Raw genomic sequence first — 26,899 nt, 5'->3', positions numbered from 1 at the left:
AGTTCCTGTCTGGACATGGATGTTTCCGGAACTATCTTTACAGGATGGGCAGATTCAATACAAGTCACTGTCATGATTACAGCGGGCTGAATATAGCAGAGCATGTGGTGTTCTTTTGCCCTAGATGGCGCGACTTAAGAGTAGTGATCGAGGATCAGGGTGTGGAGGGGGCCAACAATATAATCGAGGTGATGCTCAGAAATAGCGACAAATGGAAATGTGTCTCCATTACGATCGCAACAATGATAGGAGGGAAGAGGCGACGACAGGCTGAGAAGATGCGGATCGATAGAGACTTAGAGTTCGATGACGGGTGATGAAAAGAGGCCTGTTCTGGGGGTGAGCGGCGGGGGCTCCTCAGAGTCATCGCTCGTCGATTACCCCCTGAGACCGTCTTCCGGTCATCTAGATTCGAAAATGCAGATTCTAAATGCAGGGGCTTTGTACATACCATATGGTTTAGATTGGCCTCTGCATGATAAGCGGGGGAGATTCTTTAGCGCGTGGGAGCCCCGCACTGCCATCAGTGCGGGCCTGATGGCGGCTGGTAGAACTTTTTCCTCCCCCTACGGAAAATAAATTTATTTTAATTGAGTATATTTTTTAAATATAATCAATATATTATACTCAAATATATATTGAGTATATTTTTTTAATTAAATATACTTCGTTTCATTTTGGGTCCAATTCAACACATTTTGGGTCAAATACATAATGTATTTTCTTACAGTTTAATGTATTTCTATAAAAACTCTTAATACAACAATCCTTTGCTCATAATACACGTATACAATTACTTAAATATGGATATTTTACATTGAATAAATAGTTGAAGTTAAGGTTGTTATAACAAGTTTTTGATATCCCGCGGGAATTTCAAGTTATTAATTACAAACCAGGAATAATAAAAAATAATAAAATTTATTAATATTTACAAATAAAGAAAATAAATAAATAAACTGAAATTATACCCCTATGAATATAAAAAAGGAACACGATCATCATATACGTAGGTTATAATGTTATGGCTTTACTTTTACGCAAGGACGAGCGGCCTAGCAATTAAGGTCGTTCTCAAGTCCCAAAGCGACCTACCTTTAATAAATAATGCTCTAAAAAAAAGATTCTAGTAAGATTTTATGTATTCATAATAGCACAGTTTACATGAACTAATTGGTAACTTAAACGGTACCAATTAAAAAATTATTACGTTAGTGGATAAATTAATTTTTTATTTCAATTATAAATTTATTGGTCTTGTAGCTGTTTTTTTATTACATTTTATATAGACAATTATATTTTGAGATAGAAAAAGATAAATTAATAAAATAAAAATTCAAAGCCTAGACAATAGGAGTCCAAAAAATGGATATTTCTTTTAATAATTTTAATGTTTACAAATTAGTAACCGACAACATTGTATTTAAATTTCAGCTTTTTATACATTTTTCTTTATTTACACACTTAACGTATTTAAAGTATGAATAAAAAAGATAAAAATGACAGGAAATAACAATTAATGGAATTGTATATCATTCCACAACTCTTACGTAACAAGAAGAAAAGAATAAAAAAAATTATAAGGGATTAAAAAGAAAGAATTTAAGAATACTTTAAAACAATAGGCTTACACAGGGATTTATATTCGTGTTTGTATAAAGATATATATATATATATATATGTACAAGCACAAAATTCTTAATCAAAAAAGGCTGAAAACAATGTTACTGAAGTAAAAGAAGTTTGTAAAAAAATTCTTGGGTAAGTAATTTTTATATTTATTTAAAAACCATTAAAAAAAAATCCCTTTCGGCACGCCGGAAGGCGGAGGTAGATTTCACTGGTGCTAAATAGGGGATAATCCCGGTTAGGCATTGCATTTTCACACACGCTCCAAATCATTCATCTCATCTTTTGAAGCAATACTTAACTGGGGACCCGGAAGTTAAAAAAAAATATTAAAAAAAATAGGGGATAAAAAAATTTCTATCTTAAAGTTAAGAAAAACTTCAAATTTACTCAATGCGACAATGATTGCATGTGAAAAATTTTTTTACATGTTTAGCATACGACAAGCCCCATCTTAAAATTCCAACAACACTTTTGGTCCCTTGTCGTAAAGGTTGGTCATATCAAAACTTGTTTCAGACAAAAGTCTTAGGTAATGTTTTAAGGACTAACGATCACTTTAAACCGAGTCGATACTGTGCCTAATAAGGAAGGTATAATTTTTTGTCTTCAAAACCCCATTTTTTCCACCCCCTGGGCCAGTGGTTGGTGATATCAAAAACGTTTACTTAGATAAGTTTTAGGTCCTTATCCTAAGAATAATACAAACTTTAAACGAATTCGATATTTTACTTAAGAAGATTATAGCGATATTTTTTTCGAAAAAGTTACCCCATTTCCACCCCTATGGTCCGATTTTGGCTATTAACAAAATTACCGAGATTTTTGGTCGAGTTATTTTTAGCGAAAAATTTGAAAGTAATTAGGACAAAATTTCGGCAGTTACCGTGTCCACAAGAAAGTGAAATATATATATAAAATTTTGAGCTGACAGTGGTTTTGGGGTCTGGGGGATATGAAACGCGATGATATGTCGAAATTTTCTGGAAGTCGAATCACGGTATCGATTACAATAGATAGCTTTCTTATGAAATCTACCTAAAAACAACTGCTTATATATTTTTAAAATAAAAATATGAAAACATAATAATTTGTTTAAATCAAACGAAACCATGCGCTGAGTTACTGCCTTAAAAAAATTAAAAGATACTAGTAATTTAAAGATAACGTTAAATAACAAAAGTTTAGCTTAGTTGAACCAGTATTAAAAAAAGATGTCAATTTAAAATGTGATAAAATTTGAAAGATATGTCTACTCTGATAATCGCTTATTAAAATATACAACAAACAATTTGAGCTGCCCAGTGTGGCTTGTGATATCAGAATCTTAATTATTACTCTGAAAAAATTCTAACTTTCAAATTAAAATTACATAAAAATTATTTCCCACAAAAATTCGCTTAATTATTATTATTATTAGCTTTAATTCTTCTCCTTCAGAAATAATTTATTAAAATTCATCCCATGTAATAAACCATAACCAATGGTAGAAAGTAACATATAACTGTAAAAAACTTTATCAAGAACTTTTAAGCTTACTTCATCAAGATAGGCGTTTTGCTATCGAGCCCCGTTTAACTGAGATATTGTGATGTTAGGATGAGAATCAATGTGTGGAGAACTCTGTGACGGAGCTGCGGTGTGGGAAGGCGTAGGCATTGTACTCGGTTCCAGAAAGCGGACTAGAGAGAGAGATAGGGTATGTTTTCATTAAAGGAATTCTTGATTTTTAAGTAAATCAAGAGGATTTTGACTAAATTGAATTGTAGGACAAAATTTCGTTGTTGCTATCAATTGTTGGTAGAAGGATAGAATATTTATGTAGTAAAAAAATACTCAATAAAGTAATGATCTGAGTGCATTGTTTAATTGAAATTATATATAGGAAGAGTTTTTGTGAGTAATCTTCGGTATTAGAGGAAAGCGTCGGAATCGCGCTTCCGCGAATCGGTTAATTTGATTGTTGAGAAGTGTAAGTTACGGAGGTGGTCGTGGTTAGTAAGTTGTGTAAATAAACTGATGGAAATGATGTCTGCCAAGGTATTTTCATCGGTGGCATCCTGATACAGACCAACACTGACTGTTGTGTTATCAAGTTTAGAGAGTTTAAGAGATGACCTATAGTAAAGCCCATCCGTTCCTAGCGCATCAGAGCTAGGAACTTTAAAAAAATGTAGGAAGAAACCTCTATTTGAAATTTTAAAAAGTTTCTCTGAAAGTTGTATGAAATTCTATTTATTTTAATCTTAATTGTTGAAATGTATCCTGAATATAAATTACAAAAAAAATTGTATTAAAATGGGTGCTAGTATAATTTATTTTACAATTTTATATTAACGTCCACGAATAAATAAATAGAAAAGACAATTAAATATACAATATTTATAAGCTTACTGATAATATTTACTAACGAATAAATATTTCAAGAGAATACACCAGATTTGAAATTTGTAACCTTTAAAAAATAACTTGTCTTATTAAAAATAACTTCTAATTCTATAAAATACTCTTTTAGTTTCATTAAAATGTGGCGTTCACTAGATATACCTTATAAACAGTGCTTGTTATTACACATTAATAAATCGATATAATGAGCACAAACTGAAACTAAACCGTTGAAGTCAAAAGTCTTTTTTGCATTAAACTTCTATTACTTTTATATGAATCATAAAGATAATACGAGAATAAAATTCATCTTTCTAATTTTTATAAACGTAACTTTAACTACATAAACAGAAAATGTTACTAAATGGAAAGTGAATAAATAGCTCATGAAGTATTTAACAAAGAGCAGTTTTAAACAGACTGCATGCTCCATGTTTACGCTCTATCGCTCACCCCGTAGTGAAATATGTAAGATAAATTTACGCCTACAACTATCCTCAAATTTATATAAATATTTGTTAAAAATAACATTTATAAACACCAAGCAGTTTTCTTTCAGTTTTAAATGAACGATGGCTATTAAATGTAGATTAATACAAGAATTCTCTTTTAAATATATAAATAATTAAAATTTTTTTTAGGTTGAATAAAAAGGCAAACGTTGAATGGTTAGCTTATCATAACCTTACACGTATATTGTACGTAGCTGCTATAAAATAACAGTAATCGATTATAAAAGATCTGATGAAAGACACTATGCGTTTTTGAAAATTGCAATGCTATTTTCAAGAATAACAATTAATCCGTGACAGGTTTACCATGGAGTACCAGTGAAAGGGGTGAGAATATAAATATGATAAGAATAGAAAACTGTTCCCGGTTGGACAAAACCTTATTAAAATAGGTTGTATAATAGCAAGTTGAAAATGGAAGAAAAGACTTTATATAATAGTAAAACTGAAAATAAATTGTAGCTTATAATATATCCCCTACTGAAGGAATAAACAGTATACAAAGCATTATTTCACGCAGAAAAGGGTACATTAATGTTTTCTTTGGCTTGATGCCAAAACGCCTATCTTGGAGAAGTAAGGACTCAGACGTGCCCCAAGCCACCAGGGTTGCTATTCTATCTATACTTTTATAACAGCCAAACTCCACAGGGCTAAGAATCTAAGGAAGCCAGAAACTACGTTCCATTTCTTTTCGGTTTTCCAATTAACTTGCAGATCAAAACCAAAATTGATCCTCGCGACCTATCTAGTTACTTTGGTACGTTCATTTTCGTACCTGGGGCAGAGATATAAGACATGGCACACATTATTACTGGCCTTACACTACGAACACAAGCCTGAATTAATCAAACCAAATTTGCACAACCTATCTCTAAAAGCCCCATGTCCAGAAAGAATTTATGTATTATGTCGATTGGGAAAAATCCACCTAACTACCTGTATACTTCTCACATCAAGAAAAATACCATGCGTGTAATGGCCATTGGATGATTCATCCAACTGACCTGCCATAGTGTGAACTAACACCAACAGTACCACCGATTTATTTTATGTAACGGTTTTTCATGTGATTAAGTTGTTAGAGAACCACGTGTAAATATGATACTCACTGTCATCATTGTTCTACGTTGTTTGCGCATAAAACAACGCACATATATATATGTGCGTACATTATATATATATATATATATATAGAATGTTTCTAAAATGGTGGGCTGACTATACTTTTTCGGATTCTACTTGTAAAACTAAACAAAAAATATACTTTGGAAAACTAGTAATTTCTCCTTCGTTCTCCCCGTCACCACCAATTTAATAATTTTTACATAAAAATGTATATCTCAAGTTCGGATACACGTATAACATTAATATTTGGTTAAGTGTCTTAGTAATAAAATTGTAAAATTATCAAAAAATCAGGACTTAAATACCTTCGAAAATTACAAAATGCGGGCCATGTTTATTTTTAAATTCGTTATACCTCCGTAAATATTAGGTTTATCATAATTTATGTTTTTGCTAAAATAGTATTTTATTTTGAACAAAATGAAATTTTATTTTTTAAAAATGGTTAAGAAATAGCGAGTTATGGCAGAAAATTGATGTTGTAATTTTGTGTCTGTTTTCATGTCCTCCATTTTATGTTCAATTCGATTAAATATTTTTTAATTTCTTGTTAATTCTAGTTTTGTAAATTAGTATCAATTCAAGTTAAGTAATAATTTTAATCGTCATATAATTTGTTATAAAAAAGTATTACTTCCTAATTCTAATTTATTTATTTTTTATATTTTTAATTTTTTTACCTTTTAACTAAACGATATGAGTGTGTGAGATTCATTTATTTCGAAATGCAGTAATATCCGTCAACATTCAATCTGTTATTTTATCCAATCAATTATTTTTGTAATAATTATATACGAGGTGCGACAATAAAGTAATGAGACTGATGTGAAAAAAAAAATGTTGCTTACCGTTTTAGTTATGTTTAGTGTTATCTCCTTCAAAGTAGTTCCCCTCTGATTGCACACACTTATTCCAGCGCTTCTGCCATTGATTATAATATTTCTGGAACTCATCTTCTGTAATATCCTCCAAGACCCTCGTCACAGCTTTTTAGACATCTTGTGTTGTTTGAAAATGGTGTCCCTTGAACGCCATTTTGACTCTTGGAAATAGAAAAAAGTCGCATGGAGCGATATCTGGTGAATAAGTTGGCTGTGATAGTACTGAAATTTGTTTTGAGATTAAAAATTGGTGTACTGATAGAGCAGTATGGGATGGCGCATTATCGTGATGCAGAATCCAATTATCAGCGATGTTAGCACGGACACGAAGAACTCGTTTACGAAGTCTTTCTAAAATTTCTTTGTAGAAATATCGGTTAACTGTTTGTCCAGGAGGCACCCACTCTTTATGAACAATTCCCTTGGAATCGAAGAAGCACACAAGCATGCATTTCACTTTTAACTTTGACATGCGAGCTTTTTTTGGTCTGGCTGATCCCTTTGAGCACCCCATTGCGAACTTTGGCGTTTTGTCTCTGGATCGTATTGAAAAAACCAACCTTAATCACCAGTGACAACATGGCTCAACAAATCTGGATTGATTTCCGTTTGCTGTAACAGATCGGCTGCCATATTTTTCCGTATTTCTCGCTGTTGTTGTGTGAGATTTTTGGGAACCATTTTTGCACAAATCTTTCTCATACCAAGATCTTCAGTTAATATTAGACGAACCGTTTCTTGATCGATGTTGAGTTCTTCTCCAATCATTTTCACGGATAATCTTTGATCAGATCGTACGATTTAACGCACCCTGGTCAAGTTGACATCTGTCCGTGATGTCGTCCACTGCGGTCTTCATTTTCAACATTCGTTCCGCCTTCACTAAAAGTTTTATGCCACCGAAAAACTTGAGCTCTTGATATAACCTCTTCTCCAAAAACCTTCTGAAGCTTACCATAAGTTGTCGTCGGGTTTTCACCCGATTTAACGCAAAAAGAAATGGTATACCCTTGCGCAATATTTTGCGGTTAATTTCTGTGACGAGAGACACAAACACGTGTTCACTTATTACAGCACAACTCACGACTGAGCAGTCGCATCAATGTGCCGCTTGGACTAGAAGTAGCTTATAGACCAAGGTCAAAGCTGGTGTGCCTACGCAAGCTGCAGGTTTGCCACATCTTGCAAAGAAAAATCAGTCTCATTATTTTATTGTCGCTCCTCGTAAACTGCCGCATAAAATTCTAATATTTTTACACGTTAAACTGCTCTTGAAATAAAAACCACGTATAATATATTCATGTACATATGGACCATTCACAAGCATACATTCAGAATACTAAAACCAAGTTTTTAGTATTATTTTAGACCCAAGAGTTTTCAAAACATTGAGAAATAGAAAAACTTGCCGAAAACAGTTCTTTCGCTCATTTACGTCTAAATAATATCTATGAAATAAAAGATAATATTAGAAGAAACTATATTTAATAAAAACAATAAAAAAGTGATTTATATACAGTTTCATTTTATACATTTTATATTGATATTTGAGCTTATATAAATCTTACAAACTGGAAAATTTCCTGCGAAAAGCAGTAAATTGTAATAAAAACGTTTATACGACAGTTTTAAGAGTGGATTTTACTGCTCACTAATAGAATATTCTCTGTGTTTTATTGACTGGAAACAAGTGATTTTATAACGCAAATAAAATAAACAAGTGGCCACTTCAGACCACAATATTTTAATCAACGCTATCTTATAAAACAAAAATCAGAGCCAATCTTTTAAAAAATCTATCTATAAGAGTAGTGAATTCGAATGAATTATTTAATTATAATTTTAATTAAAAATTTCAGTTATTGTGTTACATGTAATAACATATTAAATAAACCATTATAAGACTTCTAAAAAGAGAGAAACTTAATCATTCACTCTCATATAAATCTTAATTTATTAAAACAAACAATACTTATCATTTTTCTTCTCGCATAAATATATTCTAGATTCAGTTGGCTTTTCATCAAAGAACTTAGTAAAGATTTACTGTACATCTCAATCAGCACGGAAAAGTTTAAAAGAACTGATTAATTTCTTAGCTGGGCATATTTATCAATCTTATTTAAAAACTACGGTTACAATATAAAATTATTTTATGCCATCAATGTATTAAGACTGATTTACATAAATTTCTGAAATTTGTGAAGCGTTAAAAATCTCAGGAAACTCATTTTTGTATAAATTCTAATTCTCTACCATTTTATCGTTCTATCCGTACTTCATAAATAAATATGGATATCATAAGAGATTTGAAAAATGTTAATTTATATATTTTAAAGAAATAAAATAAATAATTCTGTATTTACCATCTTAAAAAGAAAAATCACATTTATATATAATTTTGCAAATCCCGTTTCATCTTACTCATTACTGAAGGGATCGCTCTGATGTATGCAGAATCTATTTTTTAACATTTATCTATTCTGAATATATCTGCTAGAATTATCAAATTTACGAATTAAGAGATAATTAACTACAACGATTACAAAATGTTTTTAAATCAATTCACAAAATTAATATTAATTAACTGTCATTTGTGATATAACTAAGAACAGTAACTTTTTTTTATTGTTTATCAACAAAAAAATTATTTTTTAATATATTTTTTAATTTAATTTTAATTTTAAATTTAAATGCATTCATATTAAATAATTGTAAGTTTAAGTTTTACTATTTTTTTACGATTAAAATATTATGGAAAATTTGACTTATGTTGGAATATGTTGACCTTTGTTTGGAAAAGGTAATTAAGTATCTTATAAAATTTTCCGAAAATCTTTCAAGTTAACTGAAGAGAATTTTGGTGGTTCATTGCTATTTCTTACCTCCAGTACGCTGTTACTATTGTTCGGAGTTGTCGACGAATACAAATTAGACAGCAAACTAAAAATATTTACTAGATATTAGCGTACTATTGACCAGTATATTTCTATTGAATATCAGAAGTTAAATTAGTTGAAGGTAGGACAGTGGATATATCGCGGATACCGGTGTTCTTTGGTGGTAGGGTTTCAATTAACCACACATCTCAGGAACGGTCGAACTGAGACTGCACAAAACTACACTTCATTTACACTCATACATAACACTTCATTTACACTTCATACCACACAACTCAGGAATGGTCGAACTGAGACTGCACAAGACTACACTTCATTTACACTCATACATATCATCCTCTGAAGTATTATCTGAAAGGTAATTTCAGATAATTGAGGCTAAACAGGAAAAAGAAAAGTGACAGTGGATAGAATGTCTAGAGCCGAAAAATAATCATTTGTCGACTGTAAATAACCTAAATAACTACTTAAAAGATGAAATTAGTTAAATATTCAGATTTATTTCCTATTCATGAGTTCCTTCTTTATTTAGGAAATTCCTAAATGCAGGATAAATTTTATAATAAATCTTTTCATTCTACATCATCCAAAATTATCGATCAAATTTGCAAGATATATTGTTTAAGAAGGTATTATTGGGAACAGCAGTTGTAAAACTTTCCTAAAAGAAGAAATAATATAAGAGCTCATGATTGATGCGAAAAATTATCAAGGTGTATTTATTAAATATAATTCAATTTTTATTTCCCTTACAGTTAGCGCTGTAGCAGAGCTACTCCTCTAGAAAATAAAGCATTGTAATTAGTCCAGTTTGGGAATATTTGGTATTCACCCTGATCTTGACATTTTAACACCTAAGGAAACCAAAAAACCGGATGAAACTTAACCGGATGTTAATGTTCTTATGTACGTGTATTCGTTGTTGGTTTCTAAATCACCTTTTATCTAAAGAAATACTGAACTGATTTTGACCAAACTTGGTCAGATTATTTCTATATTTGAGATATTGATGCCATTAAATTTTCAACATAAAAGATCAGAGGGACGAGGCTGTAGAGCAAGGTCGCCCTCAGTATTTCGATATTTCGCCTAATTAAGGTTATATTTTTCTTAGGCACATTTGTTAACGAATAAAAAATAACAATATTTTCCACAAAAAAATGTTTGAAAAATCGCACTCCCACCGCAAAATATGCTGTTGCAGTCGTCTGCTATGTCGTGATGTCACAGGTGAGCGGTAGAATTAAATAAATGAATAATATTTAAAGTGTAAAAAGTAACTCGGTCTGGCCGGATATCAAACTAGATCGACTCGATACCTGGTGCGTTAAGTTATGCAGCTACTCCAGTCTGCCGACCTTACAAGCGAAATCTGTTCTATGCAAGTTGCGAAATTACTTAGTGCCGAATGTCGCCCGAATACCACCACACCCATGTGAATTAAAGAGTATGCACGTGCGCTTTAATTGGAATCATTGAATTAAATAAACGAAAAAATATTATATTTAAAAAAAATATTAAACATTTTAATTTAAGTTGTGTGTGTAAGCCGTGCATCAAAAATAACTGTGTTGTCAGCTTTTTTGTTGTACAGAATACAGAAAAAACATTTTTACAGGACTGCCAAAAAAGGGCAGATTGTATGATTGTTCCACCGTAGCACCTTAACAGCTGAACCGATTTAGATGTATGACCCTGCGTTGGAATTCTAATGTTACCAAAAGTGTCACAGGCTATACAAATATATACTGTGTATATAAATATACACAGGCTATATATACACGTACATATATTAAAGAACAGGCCACGGCGTGTACCGGGTATATTTGAATGCACGAAAGCAGGCTGATGACCCCTTTTGTTTATCCTGCGGGGAGCTCGACAATCCGGAGCATGTCATGTATGCCTGTCGGACCTGTGGCAGGGAGCGCTTGCAATATGAGTTGATGACTGGGCTACTTACAGTGGAGAGTATCGTGGGCCGTATGTTGGCGAATGAGATACAATTCCGTCTATATCTGATTTTATCACACGGGTCCTTCAACAGAAGGGTAACAACGAGGGAATCCTAGTTAGGATTACGAGGTTTAGGATCGTAACGAGGTTAGGATTCTCGTTAAGGCAACGAGGGAATGAGGGACAGCTCCCTGCTGAGCTGCTATTCGTTTGTGCATGCACAGATGGGTAGCAGTGATGAGGCACGAGGACTCTCTCGTCCTCTTTTAGAAAAGACCGTAGTCACGGCGAGAATGCTCCTTTAGGTTATCTCGTTTGAGGCAAAAAGGCATATAGCCCGAGTCCCGGCTCTTTGGGTGGGGGAAGAGGAACGACATAGTCGGCCCTGGTAACCCTACTCTGGGAGTTAGAGGCAGGCATTAGTAGATAAGATCCAGCCGGCTTATAAAAGGACACGCCCCGGATTGTGTTGCTTCATTGTGAAATCCGATTCGGGGGAAGGGGGAAAAACGTTTCTAAGCAGTGTTTTTTTTTTTTTTTTTTTTTTTTTTTTTTTTTTTGGCAGTCATGTTTTTTAATCTCTTAGTATCTTCCTTCTGGTTTTCTTATAACAACTTTTTGAACTTATATTGAAGTTACATTTGTTACTATGTTTTTCTTAATATAAGTGTATGTATTTTTTTTTTTTTGTTATATCTATTAATAGCTGTAATTTTTAATTTTTTACTTTTTTTAAAATTTAAATGATAAATTGCATTTGTATTATATATTGTTTAAATACAAGAGAATATTTTGGCATCTTAACTATGTCAAAATTCAGCTAACAATCAGTTAATCATTCTCTTTTTCATTTTTTCGTTTCATTTTCTTTTCACAAACACGTACACACACTAACACACACTCTCTCTCTCTCTCTCTCTCTCTCTCTCTCTCTCTCTCTCTCGCTCGCTGTCTCTTCCTTAAAGTAATTATTATTCTTGATAAAGATTTTGATTTTGGTGAGTGAGATTCTGTGTCTTGAAAGACAAAAACGGGATAAAAGAATAGTTAGAAGTTTATGAATATACATAAGTTGAATCTTATGGGTAGAACGGCTTCTTAAACCTAATTAACATTCAATAATAAATAAAAGTACAGTTAGAAATCTTACCACATATGGAAATAATTTTTTCTTTAAAAAACGAAAATAGACAAATGATAAGAAAAAACATTACATTATCAGAAATAGGTTATGTATGAGAAATTTTTGAATGTAGCTTATTTACAGCATAAAATTTAAGCATCATTATTTATCCCGTGGTATTCTGGATCAAATGATGTATATTGTTTTTAATAATTTAGATTCCATTCTAAATATTAGAATGAATTTTGTTAAAGAAAATTTTAAAAATTAAATATTTTAAGTAATCATGGGTACTACTTATTTGGATCTCATCAAATCCTGCATAAATTTGGATTACTTTTTTAACGTAATGAAAATAGTAATGAAACGATGCTGCAAAAAATTTCATTAAGATTTGATAAACCTTTCAAAAAATATCGTAGAAACAATTCGACAATCGAACATACCAATTGATTTCATGGTTTTCTTTCCTTCTCATTAAAATTTTGCAAGAAGTGTGATATGATAATTGTATTGTGGTTTTTTTAAAGAAATTACTAGGTTCTGGTTTTATCTCATGAGAATTTCGAGTGGTAACTTAGTGTAAGCACCATTCAAAAAACAAACTTTCGTATAAGTACTTTAACACCCCTTTCCAGAGGAATACAGTACCGATTTTTACATCAATGAATGGATTAGTGGATACTGTGATACCTTAGAATCAGAGATTAAAAAAAGATCAATGATTAGAAAAGGGATCGTCTAGTTACTGGAAAATGACGATCTTCCGAGTTGGAATCACAACACAAGATAAGCAATCTCACGTTGAGGGTATTTTCAAGGTTCTATCAAAGCCAGTTAACATACGTTTCTCCTAAAACCTTTTGTAGGACCTGCAACCCTTTCAGGATTTCACATGAATGAAGAAATTTTACCCGGAATGAGAACTGCATATAACCGATTAAAGATTTACTGCTTTCTCTAAAATATATAGATATCATCTAAGGATAGGCACAAGCTACCCTAATGCCTGACCAAACCATAGCCAAACCATCTCTGAGTTTTATAAACTAAGAGATGGTTTGGCTGAATAATTTATAGTTCAGTAAGATAATTCCAAACACCATTAGAGCTGACCAAACTATGAAGAACTTGTTTAAGTTATGATCGAACGTTGGAGGACCCCGTACGTCGAAGAGGTACGCACATGTGGTGATAACGATCCTACTCTACGGCGCCCCAATGTGGAAGAAAGCCATAGTGGTAGGGCGTAACAAAGGACTTTTGCATGGAGTTCAGCGCTGTATGGCTCTTAAGGTGGCATCGGCATATATATTGGTGTCGACTGAGGCGGTGTTGGTGGTGACTGGGATGCCGCCACTTCAACAGCTGGTGCGCAACTTTATCAGAGTATGTCTAAGGACGATGCCAACGCAACTATCTACAGGGATTGGCAAGCTAGGTGGGATGCGTCCACGAAAGAGAGGTGGACGCATCGTTTGATCAGGCACATTGTGCCTTGGGCTGGGAGGGAGTTTGGAGAACTGGGATTATGGCTAACACAATTCCTGACCGACCATGGGGTCTTTCATTCATTTGTGTGGACGAAGAAGAGCTGAAGACCTCTTCTAGCCCTACTGTCGGAACTTAGACACACCGGAGCACGTGACATTCCAGGGCCCGCGGTGGAACGAGGAACGACGCTGCTGTAACTGGGCATCTCGAGGTAGGGACCATCGGGAAGCGAGGGGGTGAGGGACACCTTCGTACGGAGCTGCCGTTTGCTCGTGCTTGCACGGGTGGGTGGTGATGATGAAGTGCGGGGACTCTTGAGCCCCTGAGCTGAAATATTGAGCCCATCGGGGCCGTCCGTCTGGGGGTGTTTCCGTTAGAAGCGATGCACAAAGGAGAGGTTGCTGGGTGATGGAGGACGGGAACGGCACAGCCTGGCCTGGCATTTCCCTCATCTGGCGGCTAGAGGCGAAGGTACCTCCCGGAACCGCTTCATGCTTAATTAGGTTATGGTTCCGGGAGGCATGGTTAAAAAAACACCATTAGATAATTCAGAAATGGGTCAGGTATTAGGGTAGCTTATACTTATCCTTAAATGATATTTATGTATTTTAGAGAAAGCAGTAAATGACTGATCGGTTATATGCTGTTCTCATTCCGGGTAAACTTTCATTATTCATGTAAAATCCTAACAGGGTTATACTATAAATTAATCATTCAAACAATCTCTGAATTTTATTTATACTTTTGAATTTCTACTTTCCCCTCCCCCAAAAAAAATATGTGTTCACTATTAGATTAATAGTGAAAACATTAATTTAATACACGTATATACGTATTAAAAATATGTATGTTAATTTAATATACATTGAAATCTAAAATTTTTAAATTTCAACAAGTAACGGTTTATTGAATTATATTAAAAATTACATTTCCTAATAGAATTTATTCTAATTCACCCACGCTCTTGCTCAAAACTGACCTTTATTCATTTATGTTTATTTCTTTTCTCATTAACACCAGTGAAATCTAAATTCTCAATAATAAAAAAAAATTGTGGATTCCGTTTGTCTAAATTATCTAATACCACTTCTTGATAACCGTGACGAAGTGGTAGCATCTTGGCCTTTTATCCGGTGGTCCTGGGTGCAAATCCCGGTCAGTCATAGCATTTTTCATACGTTACCAAATTTCCATTTCATATCCTCATTCGAAGTTTATATAGTGAATTAATCATAAAAAAATTAATTAAAAAATGACAGATCAACACTCATAAAAATAATTAATAAAATTATACGAATATGTATTCTGTTTTAATTTAGATACATAATAATAATAAATACACTGTTGTTTAAAATTATTTATTGTTACAACTCTATCGGGATCCTCTGTTTTTCTAAAATATAGTATAATAGAATTGTACGTGAAAAGGATCACTTACATTTGAACTGATTCCAGCAATTCGTTCTATTACTAATGCGAAGTTAGCGTGATTCGAAACGAAATAAATTAATCCAGCACAAGCACACGTATACTAACCTAGTACTCTAGTTAACAAAAATACTAAAATCACTTTACTACACTATATATATATATATATATATATATATATATATATATATATATATATATATATATATAAACACATTCTCAAACTATTTACTGTATTATTAATGTTATATAATTAAATAGCTCACTCTTAGATTCATTTTCGAATTACTACTGTAATTATACAAATCAACTTTGCATAAAAAGAAAACGTCAAATTTTGCATGTCGTTTTAAAATAGATGGAATGTAATTTTCATTGGGTTACATTTTGATATGTAATTTATAAACAAATTAAACGGTATGCAGTCTTCATTATAGAATTTTAATTTTACTTACTTAAATGATTGTTTTAATTTACAAGCTGGAATGTACAATTTAATAATAATTACTTTAACGATAACGATACAAACATTCAAGGAGATAGTAATTAATGACATGCACGTTAACCGTTGTCAGGATTTGAAGCTCAAGGTTACCGATATAGAAAACATTTTTTTATGAACCATCAGTCATTTGATTGGTTTTACGCTAATTTCTATCCCTTTCTGTTCTATGCTAATCTGCTAATCTTTTAGCCTTCAGATCTATATTTTCGATTATCTGTTTCATATATTCCAATCACTGCTATTTGTACAAGCTTTATTTTTCACTGGTCCCTCAAAGCCAAACTTAGGAGAATGGCTGGGAAGGACTAACGGCTGTCGGGCCGTCAATTGTACTAAGTGAACTAAGGATTCTTCGAAAGTATCACCACTTATTTGCACCCGTATCGATGTATAGGTTGGAAAGAAATCGAGCACTAAATTTAATGAGTGCCCAGTGAAAAGCCTCAGTGTATGCCCAGGTGTTTTTAAAATAATCTCCTACAAGGCTATTACCGTATTGTGAAAGGCTCTCCCAATCGATTTAGTGGTGAAAGTTCTGGCAGCCACGTGGAAGTTGCGAAGAGGTCGGGAGACCGAGGTATTTGGAGTATAGTTTCGAGCCGGGCGTGTACCGCAGCGGAAGGGCGATTACAACGCATCAGATCTAAATTTCGAACAGTTATCATCTCCCGCCTGCGATCGAAAGGGCTTCAGAGCCTTGCGATGAAAGCATGGCAGCTTGATGGAACACCACGACTAAGGGTCTTTATATAATTTTATGCAAAACTTGGGGGAATGTACGCCTCGAGTTCATTTTTAAGGGCAACGGGGTCCCAGGTGCTCACCAACCATGCAAATCTAAAACAATATCTGTACAGGTTCCCTGGCAGCTGATGAGTTATGTGTCTGCGGGGAGGGTCCAGTCTAATGTAGATATGATGGACGACTGCCTCGCTTTTGGGGGGCCAGAGCTCGGTCCACCCTGGAACTTACAGTTCAAGAGGAAAATTTTCCACTTATACGCGGCGAGTCAGTGTGGCGTGAGACGCACTGTCGGACGTGTGGGAGTTCCTTGATGCAGTTGCGTTGCTCAACCGGTATCAGTAGTTTATTTAAGGGAAAACTCTTTCCGCGTTTTTGGAAGAAGCTACACTTGAGTAACGATCGGCCACCGATCAATAGCTCCATGCGGCTGTAAGTGGTGGAAAGATATAGTATAGGTGGCTTGCTGGCATACAGCGACCTAGGTGTAGCTGCAATTTTCTGTCTTTCAATTAAATATAAGTTGACGAAATAAATTCAATTATAAATGACATATATTTTAGTATAAAATGGGCTGCGCCTGTACATTTTAAAAAATATAGAAAATATGTGATATGTGAACGACTGGATGCAAAAAACTGGTGGAATAGACCGTACTTATACCGTTCACTCAATTAAGTTAGCTCTAGGAGCTATTAGGATATTGGTCAATTACACTGTTTCGAGGCACAGCAGCCTTTCGTGGTATGGACATTCGGGCTCATGATTTAGAGCGACCGAATGGGGTGGGGACGGAAAAAATGCCAGTAAACTAATATTGGTCCCTCTTTCACCAAAGTACTATTACTAGATGATTTAAATAAACGGCCCAACAAACTGTTTCCTCTCTTTGTAAGATCCGATTACAAATTTCTCTCTTCATTTCAAATATGTATCTATCTAATTTTCAAAATCCTCCTGTTACACAGATTTCTTGTAACACCAAATTTCAAAGACCTCTTTTGTTTTCCTTTTTAGCTTTACTGTTGACCATGTTTCACTATCATAAAGTGTTACAGCCCAATTAATTATCTCCAAAAATTTATTTCTAATTCTTAAATCTATATTTAATACTAGAACTTTGATGAATAAAGGTTTCCCTCTGTTATTTCAATCTGCTTTTAAGAACTGAATTACTCTGTCCATCCTTTTGGTAATTTTACTAATTAAATAACTAAATTCTTTAACTCAGAATACAACATTCTTTTAAATGTGTATCAAGATTTCCACTAGAATAATAATGTTGACTGAAGTAAGACGTAAAACAAGCGGAAAATGAGATTCCTATTTTTAAAAAAAACTTTTTAATGGCAGAAAAAATGTTAAACTCGAACTGAAAATATTGATTAATGAATAATATAAATTTTATAATCCACTATGGAATGAGTGAGATATGGTGTTTCGTCATTTGACTCGTTTTTATATTTACCCTTTTGTTATTATTATTATTATTTATTTATTTATTAATTATTATTATTATTATTTAATACCAAAATTTCTGACGGTGAGGACAGGCCAACCTTAATTATTTCAGCAATAAAAAAAAAATCACAATATTATATTATTACTCTAGCAATACCCGTGAAATTTTAAGTGTATGTATTTTTGAAAAAAGAGAAAATTCTAAAATTAACGAAAAGTCAACAATTTTAATTATAAAAATAATTACATACACTATACCGATGACTTAAAACGAAATTTTTAACTGAGAATCGAGGTGTTAAAGACAAATTTTAAGTCATTGCAAACAAAGGAAAGAATTTTCATTCTTTATAGACGGATTTTTTTTAAACATTTTTTCGTTGTTGAAAAGTGCACGAAATTTCTAAAATTTTTATTTGATGCAACATAAAATAAAATCTAAAAAGAGAAGGAGTGTCTATTCAGAATTATAAAAGATTCTAACAATAAAAAAATAAAAATTATCGGCAAATGAAAAAGACAAATGACATCTCACCACCTTTATCACTTCATCTCTTTAAGAACAATGACTCGAAACTTTAACATAATGATGGGAGATTTTAAGATTTTTGGATCGGCAAATCACCAGTATTAACTGAAGTAAACGAGAGCCCACGCACGCGCGCGCTCATACACACATACCTAGAATTACACATGCAAACGAACGAACATAATTTAATCCCTTTTTTGCCTCCCATGAACATCTGAATAGAAAAAAAAAACAAGAAAAAGTTAATTTTTGTCATCATTACCATAATTTCTGCCTTGTAATAGTAAATATAGTATTACGCTATAACTGAAAAAATATTCTAAGAAAACACAAAGATTAAGTGATATTTTTTTGTTGATATTTCCTATAGAATTCACAATAAGTACGAATTAAAAAAAAAAAAAATCATTTTAACTGTGAAAGGTGGGGCAGTATTTGTAATAGTGGTACGTAAAAATTTATTATAGATTTTATAGCTTTAAAAATTGAAACTACGAAAATTGTTGATAGATCGCAAAATAATTGATAAAATGGACAAACCGGAACGGAGGTAAAGTATCAAAACTGATTGTAAATTTATTTTCACTTACTCATTTATTTGTCAAACGATTTATATTGTAAATTTATACAAACTTACGTGATGAATGACATGTTAAAATCATGTCATATATGACAAATAACTGTCAAAAGCACTTTCTACCAAAACTGACAATTTTTTTTCAATAAACCCATGAATAAATAGACAAAACAAATTAAAAATTTACAGTGAAACAGAAATCAATAAAAACATAAAAGGGTTTTGTACAAACTATATACATAAAAAATATAGAACAATCTTTCCGGCCGAATTCTTTAAAGATTTTCTTTCTTCTTTTATCTGAGTCAACCAATTTTTAACAAAAAAAAAAAGAAAACGTTTTTATTCTATTTTTCCACAAATTTTATTACGGAATATGGTTAACAGATCATTAACCTCATACTAAAATATAAGCAAATTACAAAAAGTAAGTGAATAAAAAAATAGGTTAACACATAATATATATATTAGCAATTTTTTTTTTGTCTTCATTCATTTGACTGGTTTGATGCAGCTCTCCAAGATTCCCTATCTAGTGCCAATCGTTTCATTTCAGTATACCCTCTACATCCTACATCCCTAACAATTTGTTTTACATATTCCAAACGTGGCCTGCCTACACAATTTTTTCCTTCTACCTGTCCTTCCAATATTAAAGCGACTATTCCAGGATGCCTTAGTATGTGGCCTATAAGTCTGTCTCTTCTTTTAACTATATTTTTCCAAATGCTTCTTTCTTCATCTATTTGCCGCAATACCCATCTGAATATCCACCCATCTGATTTTTAACATTTTCCTATAGCACCGCATTTCAAAAGCTTCTAATCTTTTCTTCTCAGATACTCTGATCGTCCAAGTTTCACTTCCATATAAAGCGACACTCCAAACATACACTTTCAAAAATCTTTTCCTGACATTTAAATTAATTTTTGATGTAAACAAATTATATTTCTTACTGAAGGCTCGTTTGTTTATTACCAATAATAGAATATATTATATTTTTGTAAATTTCAAGTTGTAAAATTATTCATTTTATCAGGAAATTTACTTAACAGTAAACTCTTTACGGACTTTTCCAACTAATTCAAAATTCCAGACTTGTCAATAGTTTTTTTAAATACTATAACTTATCCCCAAATAGCTATAATGATTTTCAAGCAGCGCCAATTTGTGTCTTGGTGTTGGAATGCTTATTTATCTGATAAAATATGAATATTTCGAAAAAATTATATTCAAAAAGACTTACATTTTTATATAAAATTCATCGGATAGTATTCCCAAAATGATAATGATAGTATTTCTGTGAATTTGGTTTAATAAAAATTTCTTCTAGACGATCTCAAATTAATTTCGTACGCAACAAAATCAAACCGCCCTCTTTTGAAGCGACTTAATAAATGTTTAAGCTGGTTATAATTATTAAATATACAGATTGTTTCTAAAATGGTGGGCTGGCTATACTTTTTTCAGATTCTACTTGTAAAACTAAACAAAAAATATCCTTAGGAAAAATGGCAATTTCTCCTTCGTTCTCCCACTGTTCGCCATTTTGTTATTTTTTTTATAAAAAATTATATCTCAAGTTCCGATAGAGGAATCATATTAATATTTTATATGCATCTTTGTAATAAAGCTTTAAAATAAGAAAAAAATCAGGATTTAAATACCTTTGCAAATTACAAAATGGCGGCCATGTTTATTTTTCAATCCGTTATATCTCCATAAATATAAGTTTTATCAAAATGCATGTAATTTGCTAAAATATTAAGCCTTTTATTTATATATATAGGTAATTTAAAATGATTTTATTTAATAATCTTCGGTGAGATATTTTCGGAAACGATACTGTAAAATTAAACAAAATTAAAAATAGACATAAATTAAATCATTTTAAGTTTATAATTGAAGTAGTATTTTTAAAGTTCTTTCTGCCATTTGAGGCTAGAAAATCCCGTTAAAAACTACAAGTGTATTGTAATTTCTTCACAGCAACAACCTGTTGCTCTGAAGTGTATATATATTTTATATAAATATACTTTTTTTATAAAAACATTAATTTCAAAAACTGCAAGTAGTCTCCAATTCGATTTGACAAATATTTAGACCACAGTAAAGTTGAAGTTGGCAGGGAACATAATTAGGTTTTTACCGCAAACCATCAAAACGGCCACCATATTGAAACGGTGAAACATTTTTAACGCAAGTCTTTTTTTCTTTCCAGTATAAAAAATATATTCATATAGGTAGTTATATATTAACCGTTTAGATAAATATAATGACAAAATTTAGTAAAGGATTGTAACAAAAGGTTTTTGTTTTAACATCATACAGTAAAAATATTTTTAATCTCTAAATTAGATGTTATCAAAGGTAGTAAAGCGTTCAACCTTATCACAAAGGCTTACTAGATTGAAAGAAATTATTGACAAATATCACAAAAATATATATATCAAAAAAGAACCTACATTAAAAGAACACCAATAATATATGTATATTTGAGGTGTCTTTTATTATATTTCGTGATACCTTAGCACAAAGTACTTCAAAGGTACAGTTGAATTCGTGTTAAGTTTAATAATTTTTATTTGTTAATTTTTTTAAATATTATTATTATTACAGCTTTTACTGGTATTATAATCTTAATTTACGTACTAAACCTTACATTCATTTATCTATTTCATTATTATCTGATTCACATATTAAAATATTTATCTGCTTAACTCTATATTTCCTTTTATAACCGTTTTTATTAACTTTAATATCTAGAGTAATATTCTTGTTCTTTTTATGAGCTTCTTCAGTAAATCTCTCTCTTCAGCATTTTATATTCCAACGACCAACCTTATTACTATCATTCTTAAGAAAGTAGTTATACAAAATTTATTATTATTCTTTAAATAAGAAAAATTCGTTATATAATTTCTAGTCGGTCCAAATACTTATTTAGAATTCTCATCTCAGTCGCTTTTCTGTTTTATAAATCATAACCCATCTCAAGACAGTGTTCGTACGTCTTCCTCTAGTTTCACCGACCTTATCTAAACTTGGCCGCCTAATGGGCGTTTGGAAAACACTCAATCATACATACCCAGACAAGTAATTTATACTAGCCGAAATTTAAAAAGTTCACAGTGGGGATGGATTGCCCGATCAGCAGGGATGCACATGGAATATCAACACAAATACGTGCACGCACGAGCGTGAGCGCGCTACATGATGAACATTATTATTATCCACCGTTTCCTTTTATTATTATCCACCTTAACTATATTTTTCGTTGGTTAAATTTTTCTCCACGCTACTTACTATTTTTATATTTTATACTTGGATTTTTTATTTATTTTAATAGAAATGAAAAGTAGGAGAGAAGGATAAGGATTTTTTTTAGAAGGTTTTGTATAAATATTGTTTATAAAATGTGGAAATAAAGATCACAAAATTAACAATACGAGTGCAACAAAGAGACCGGCACCCTGCTAACTACGACGCCCTCTCACAAAACAATACTCTTTACACTGTAAGCAAGGGCAACACTATTTCACACACTTCAAATAGAACTACTGCACACTTACATACAGAAAGGAAAGTTTACGCTTTCCAGACTTTGACGAGTAATAGTTTCTTATTGTACCGTTTGGCGCTCAACGAATCGGATTCGTATGCAAGAAGGATGTCTAAGTATTCATAAATTTGCAATCAATTTACCTATTACTTTAAAAAGCCTTCACTCTTAAAACCTTTTTTTAAATTCCAGCCCCATTACCTTCATTTAATTCATTAATTGTTCTTTCTAATATGTAGAGAATAAATTTTAATTTATTTTATATATTTTTTTATTTATTTAATTTTTTTTTTTTTTTGCAGGTTGACTCGGCATTGCTGCAGGCAGTAGAAAGCCTTATGTCATCCGAAGCGGTGTAAGTGTACGCAGATTTAAACAATAAAAGAAGATTATGTGGAAGAAGAAGGGACTGTGGACTATAGTTTTGATAGCGGGAGGGTTGATGGGGTTGATGGTTGAGTGTGAGGGCAGGTCCCGGGCATTCGCTCAAGAAGAAGAAAATAATAATAGGCATCATAGTGATCCATTAATAGTCGAGACTAAGAGCGGTCTTGTACGCGGACTATCTAAAACAGTATTAGGACGTGAAGTGCACGTATTTACTGGTATACCGTTCGCTAAACCTCCGGTCGGACCATTAAGATTCCGTAAACCTGTACCGGTCGATCCATGGCACGGTGTACTCGATGCTACGACGTTACCGAACAGTTGTTACCAAGAAAGGTACGAGTATTTTCCAGGTTTTGAAGGTGAAGAAATGTGGAATCCTAATACAAACATATCAGAAGATTGTCTTTACCTAAATATATGGGTGCCTCAAAGACTTCGAATCAGACACAGGGCTAGCATAGAGGAAAATGTTCCCAGACCTAAGGTAAGTAAAGCCGAATACTAACGTAAATATTTTTGATACTTATACTTTAACCGGTTTCATATTTTAATGAAATTTCATTTATTTAACGATAAGATATAAATTGTTTTCACTGTTTTGTGCTGTTATAGATTCATTATCTTTTCCGCACAGAATTCTGGAATTGATTTTAATTCCTTTAAGTAGAGTCGTTTTAAGAAATTTGTAATTTTATATATATATTATTAAAATATAAAATGAAGTACTTGAATTTAGGAAACTAGTATAGTTTAATCAAACATTTCCTAATGGTACATTATTGAAATAGTAAGAGGATGATTTTTATACGAAAAAATATTACTCTGATTTCGAAAATTAATTTAAACTCTTTTTTCGTGAACAAGAGTATGATGTATTAGTATTTTTATATGTTAGTTAAATTTTATTTACCTGTTCTTTTTATCGATGCTATTTTAAGTACACAAAACGGAATAATTATAAGAAAGATCGAAGAAAAAGAGTGTATATATATATTATACTTGGTGATACGATAACGGAATTTTAACATTTGTATTATTTAACCTTCAATTAAATTATTTAATTTTTATGGGAAAATCCAAGAATTAAACTAATAGCACAGAAAGCCAGGTAAAATCTAGAAAGCAATCACAATTGCTATTTTATTATGTGCAAGTAAGCCGGGTAATTAAATCCCGAGATCATAGTCGAATTCTGGTAGGTGTGATTTGCTTGTTAAGAAGTCTGAAGTGATTGAACCGATTAAATAGTATTAGAAATGAGAATATTACAGCGAATTTGAATATTTACTAGATCATTAGAGAGATTGATTTATATATATATCAAGAGATGAGGGTACAATCGCATGATTGAACCACGGTTCCAAAACGAATATAACCTACGGTAAACAAGATGTATTTAGACAGATGGAAACGACCGATTCGGAACACGCCAACCCATCCGGTTGGTCTAGTGGTAAACTCGTCATCGCAAATCAGCTGATTTCAAAGTCGAGAATTCTAAGCTTCAAATCCTAGTAAAGGCAGTTAATTTTATATGGATTTGATTACTATTCTCATTCACCGTCTGAAGTAATACCTTACGGTGGTTCTGGAGGCTAAACAGAAAGAGTAGTAGATTCAGAACAAATCGAGGACGTAATCTGTGAAGTTAATTATGATTATGAGTTAAATTAAAAATATTTTTCCATAATGTACTTCTTCTGACAACATTTGAGTTCCAATGACTTTAAACTTCTTAAGCGGTGTAACTGTCTTATCTATAGGAATCTTTATTAAAAATGAATGTCATTTGGTAGGAAGGTTTGTCTTATAATAATCCTTCTGTAATTCTATTATCTTTTTTATCACCTAACCTTTTCGTTATCTTTGAATAAAAAATATGGGAATTCATGCACTTTATAAGCTACCGTTTCAGAGACGAAGTTTCCGATTTATGGGGTTTACAATAAATTTAATTACTGATTACATTGAATACACGATTTAACCTGCTCTGAGATGTGGTGTGAAATCCAAAAAATACATTTTGGAAAATAGAATAATTGATAAGCTAATAATGAACACGATTTAAAAAAAAAAAATGGGAAAGTTCCAAGGCTTTTGAATGATTAGTTATTAAGGGTTATCATGTGTATCCATCTTCATTAGCTCATATTAGAAGTCATTTTACAAGATAAAAGTTGTATGGGAAGAGAAAAGATTCATCAAGATAACTAGGGCATAAAGTGGAGAAAGTAATATATAGTAAATGTTCCAAGATAGAAAACGAACGAAAGGATTAGAGAGCAGCACCAAACCAGTAAAATGAATGATGAAAAAAAAATTATAAGTAAAGAAAACAATTAATTGTACCTTTTTGGTTACATAATAAGAACATGATTATTTTATTACATATCGAAAACAACCCTAAAAAGACACTCTTATATAAATCATCGATTTTTCCATCCCTTAGGGGGAAAAGGATAACGATATCAGGGTAAGAAGACCTATACTGAAATAATATTATAGGGGACTTAAAAATATTTCCACACATTACCCCTGCGTGAAATGATTAAAGTAATATTTTTGCATGTGAAACGTGATGCTCCTTCATCTTATCAAAACCGACACAAAAGCTTTTTTTTAGTTTTTAAAATAAAAATCTTCTGACAATGCAGCAGTTACTTGCCGGAAAACAGCCAATAACTTGAAAACGTTAGTATTGAAAGAGGAAAAGTATAAGATATTAGTTATTAGATAGTTGATAGGGAATGCTTTAAGGAAAATGTTTTATACGGGTGTAAATTTAGTAAAAAAAGTAGTTAAAAATAGGGGAATAGGGGAAACGTTATTTTTTTAGCTTTTTATAATTTTTTTTGAAAACAAAATTTAGTTATGAAATGTTCATAAATATTTGTAAGTTAGTAGAAAAAATTTTAAGCTTCTAACATTCCACGCTCCGACTCGTAGAAAGTTATTTTTTAGTTTTCTGGTGACCCCTTCCTTAAACTAGTCCCCACCCGGAGATCCGAACGGGGGACTATTTTACCTCCGGAATATTTTACCAAGGAAGGCACCTCCATTTATGTTAAATGAAAATGCAGAGAGCTACATTTTCTTGGAAAAAAAACAGCAGTAGTTTTCCATTGCTTTCAGCTGAGCAGTACTCAGAGGACTGAGTGATGTTGATATGGCCGTTTAAGTCATAGTGACTCACGCCCTTAACAACTACTGAAAGAGCTGCTGCCCTCTTTCAGGAATCATTCTTTAGTCTGGCTCTCAACAAATACCTCTCCGATATGGTTGCACCTTCGGTCCAGCTACTCTGGATCCCTGAGCACTCAAGCCCCCTCACCATCGGCATGGTCTCATGATTCATAGAGGAGGTCTCATGATTCATAAAGGGGCGTAGCTCAGATGGTAGAGCGTTCGCTTGGCATGCGAGAGGTACCGGGATCGATGCCCGATGCCTCCAGTTATTTTAGATTTTTGAAAGTGTATGTTTGGAGTGTCGCTTTATATGGAAGTGAAACTTGGACAATCGAAGTATCTGAGAAGAAAAGATTAGAAGCTTTTGAAATGCGGTGCTGTAGGAGAATGTTAAAAATCAGATGGGTGGATAAAGTGACAAATGAAGAGGTATTCCGGCAAATAGATGAAGAAAGAAGCATTTGGAAAAATATAGTTAAAAGAAGAGACAGACTTATAGGTCACATATTAAG

The 26,899-nt window shown here is 32.3% G+C and overlaps 1 protein-coding gene and 1 long non-coding RNA gene across 3 annotated transcripts in view; one reads left to right on the top strand and one right to left on the bottom strand.

Moving 5' to 3' along the window:
• Nucleotides 1-26,899, top strand: part of LOC142329741 (acetylcholinesterase-like) — a 243,270-nt gene that overhangs the window by 59,245 nt on the left and 157,126 nt on the right. For both annotated transcript variants that reach the window (XM_075374488.1, XM_075374487.1), the window contains exon 2: nt 23,114-23,685. In XM_075374488.1, the coding sequence (XP_075230603.1) occupies nt 23,203-23,685 (483 nt within the window). In that variant the 5' untranslated portion in view covers nt 23,114-23,202. The remainder of the gene's footprint in view (nt 1-23,113; nt 23,686-26,899) is intronic.
• LOC142329742 (uncharacterized) overlaps nt 1-26,899 on the bottom strand; it is a 217,034-nt gene that overhangs the window by 99,103 nt on the left and 91,032 nt on the right. The gene's annotated exons all lie outside the window — the stretch shown is intronic.

This window comes from Lycorma delicatula, chromosome 9, assembly GCF_047948215.1.
Source record: "Lycorma delicatula isolate Av1 chromosome 9, ASM4794821v1, whole genome shotgun sequence".
Lineage (NCBI taxonomy): Eukaryota > Metazoa > Arthropoda > Insecta > Hemiptera > Fulgoridae > Lycorma > Lycorma delicatula.
This window is presented reverse-complemented; position numbering and strand designations above follow the sequence as displayed.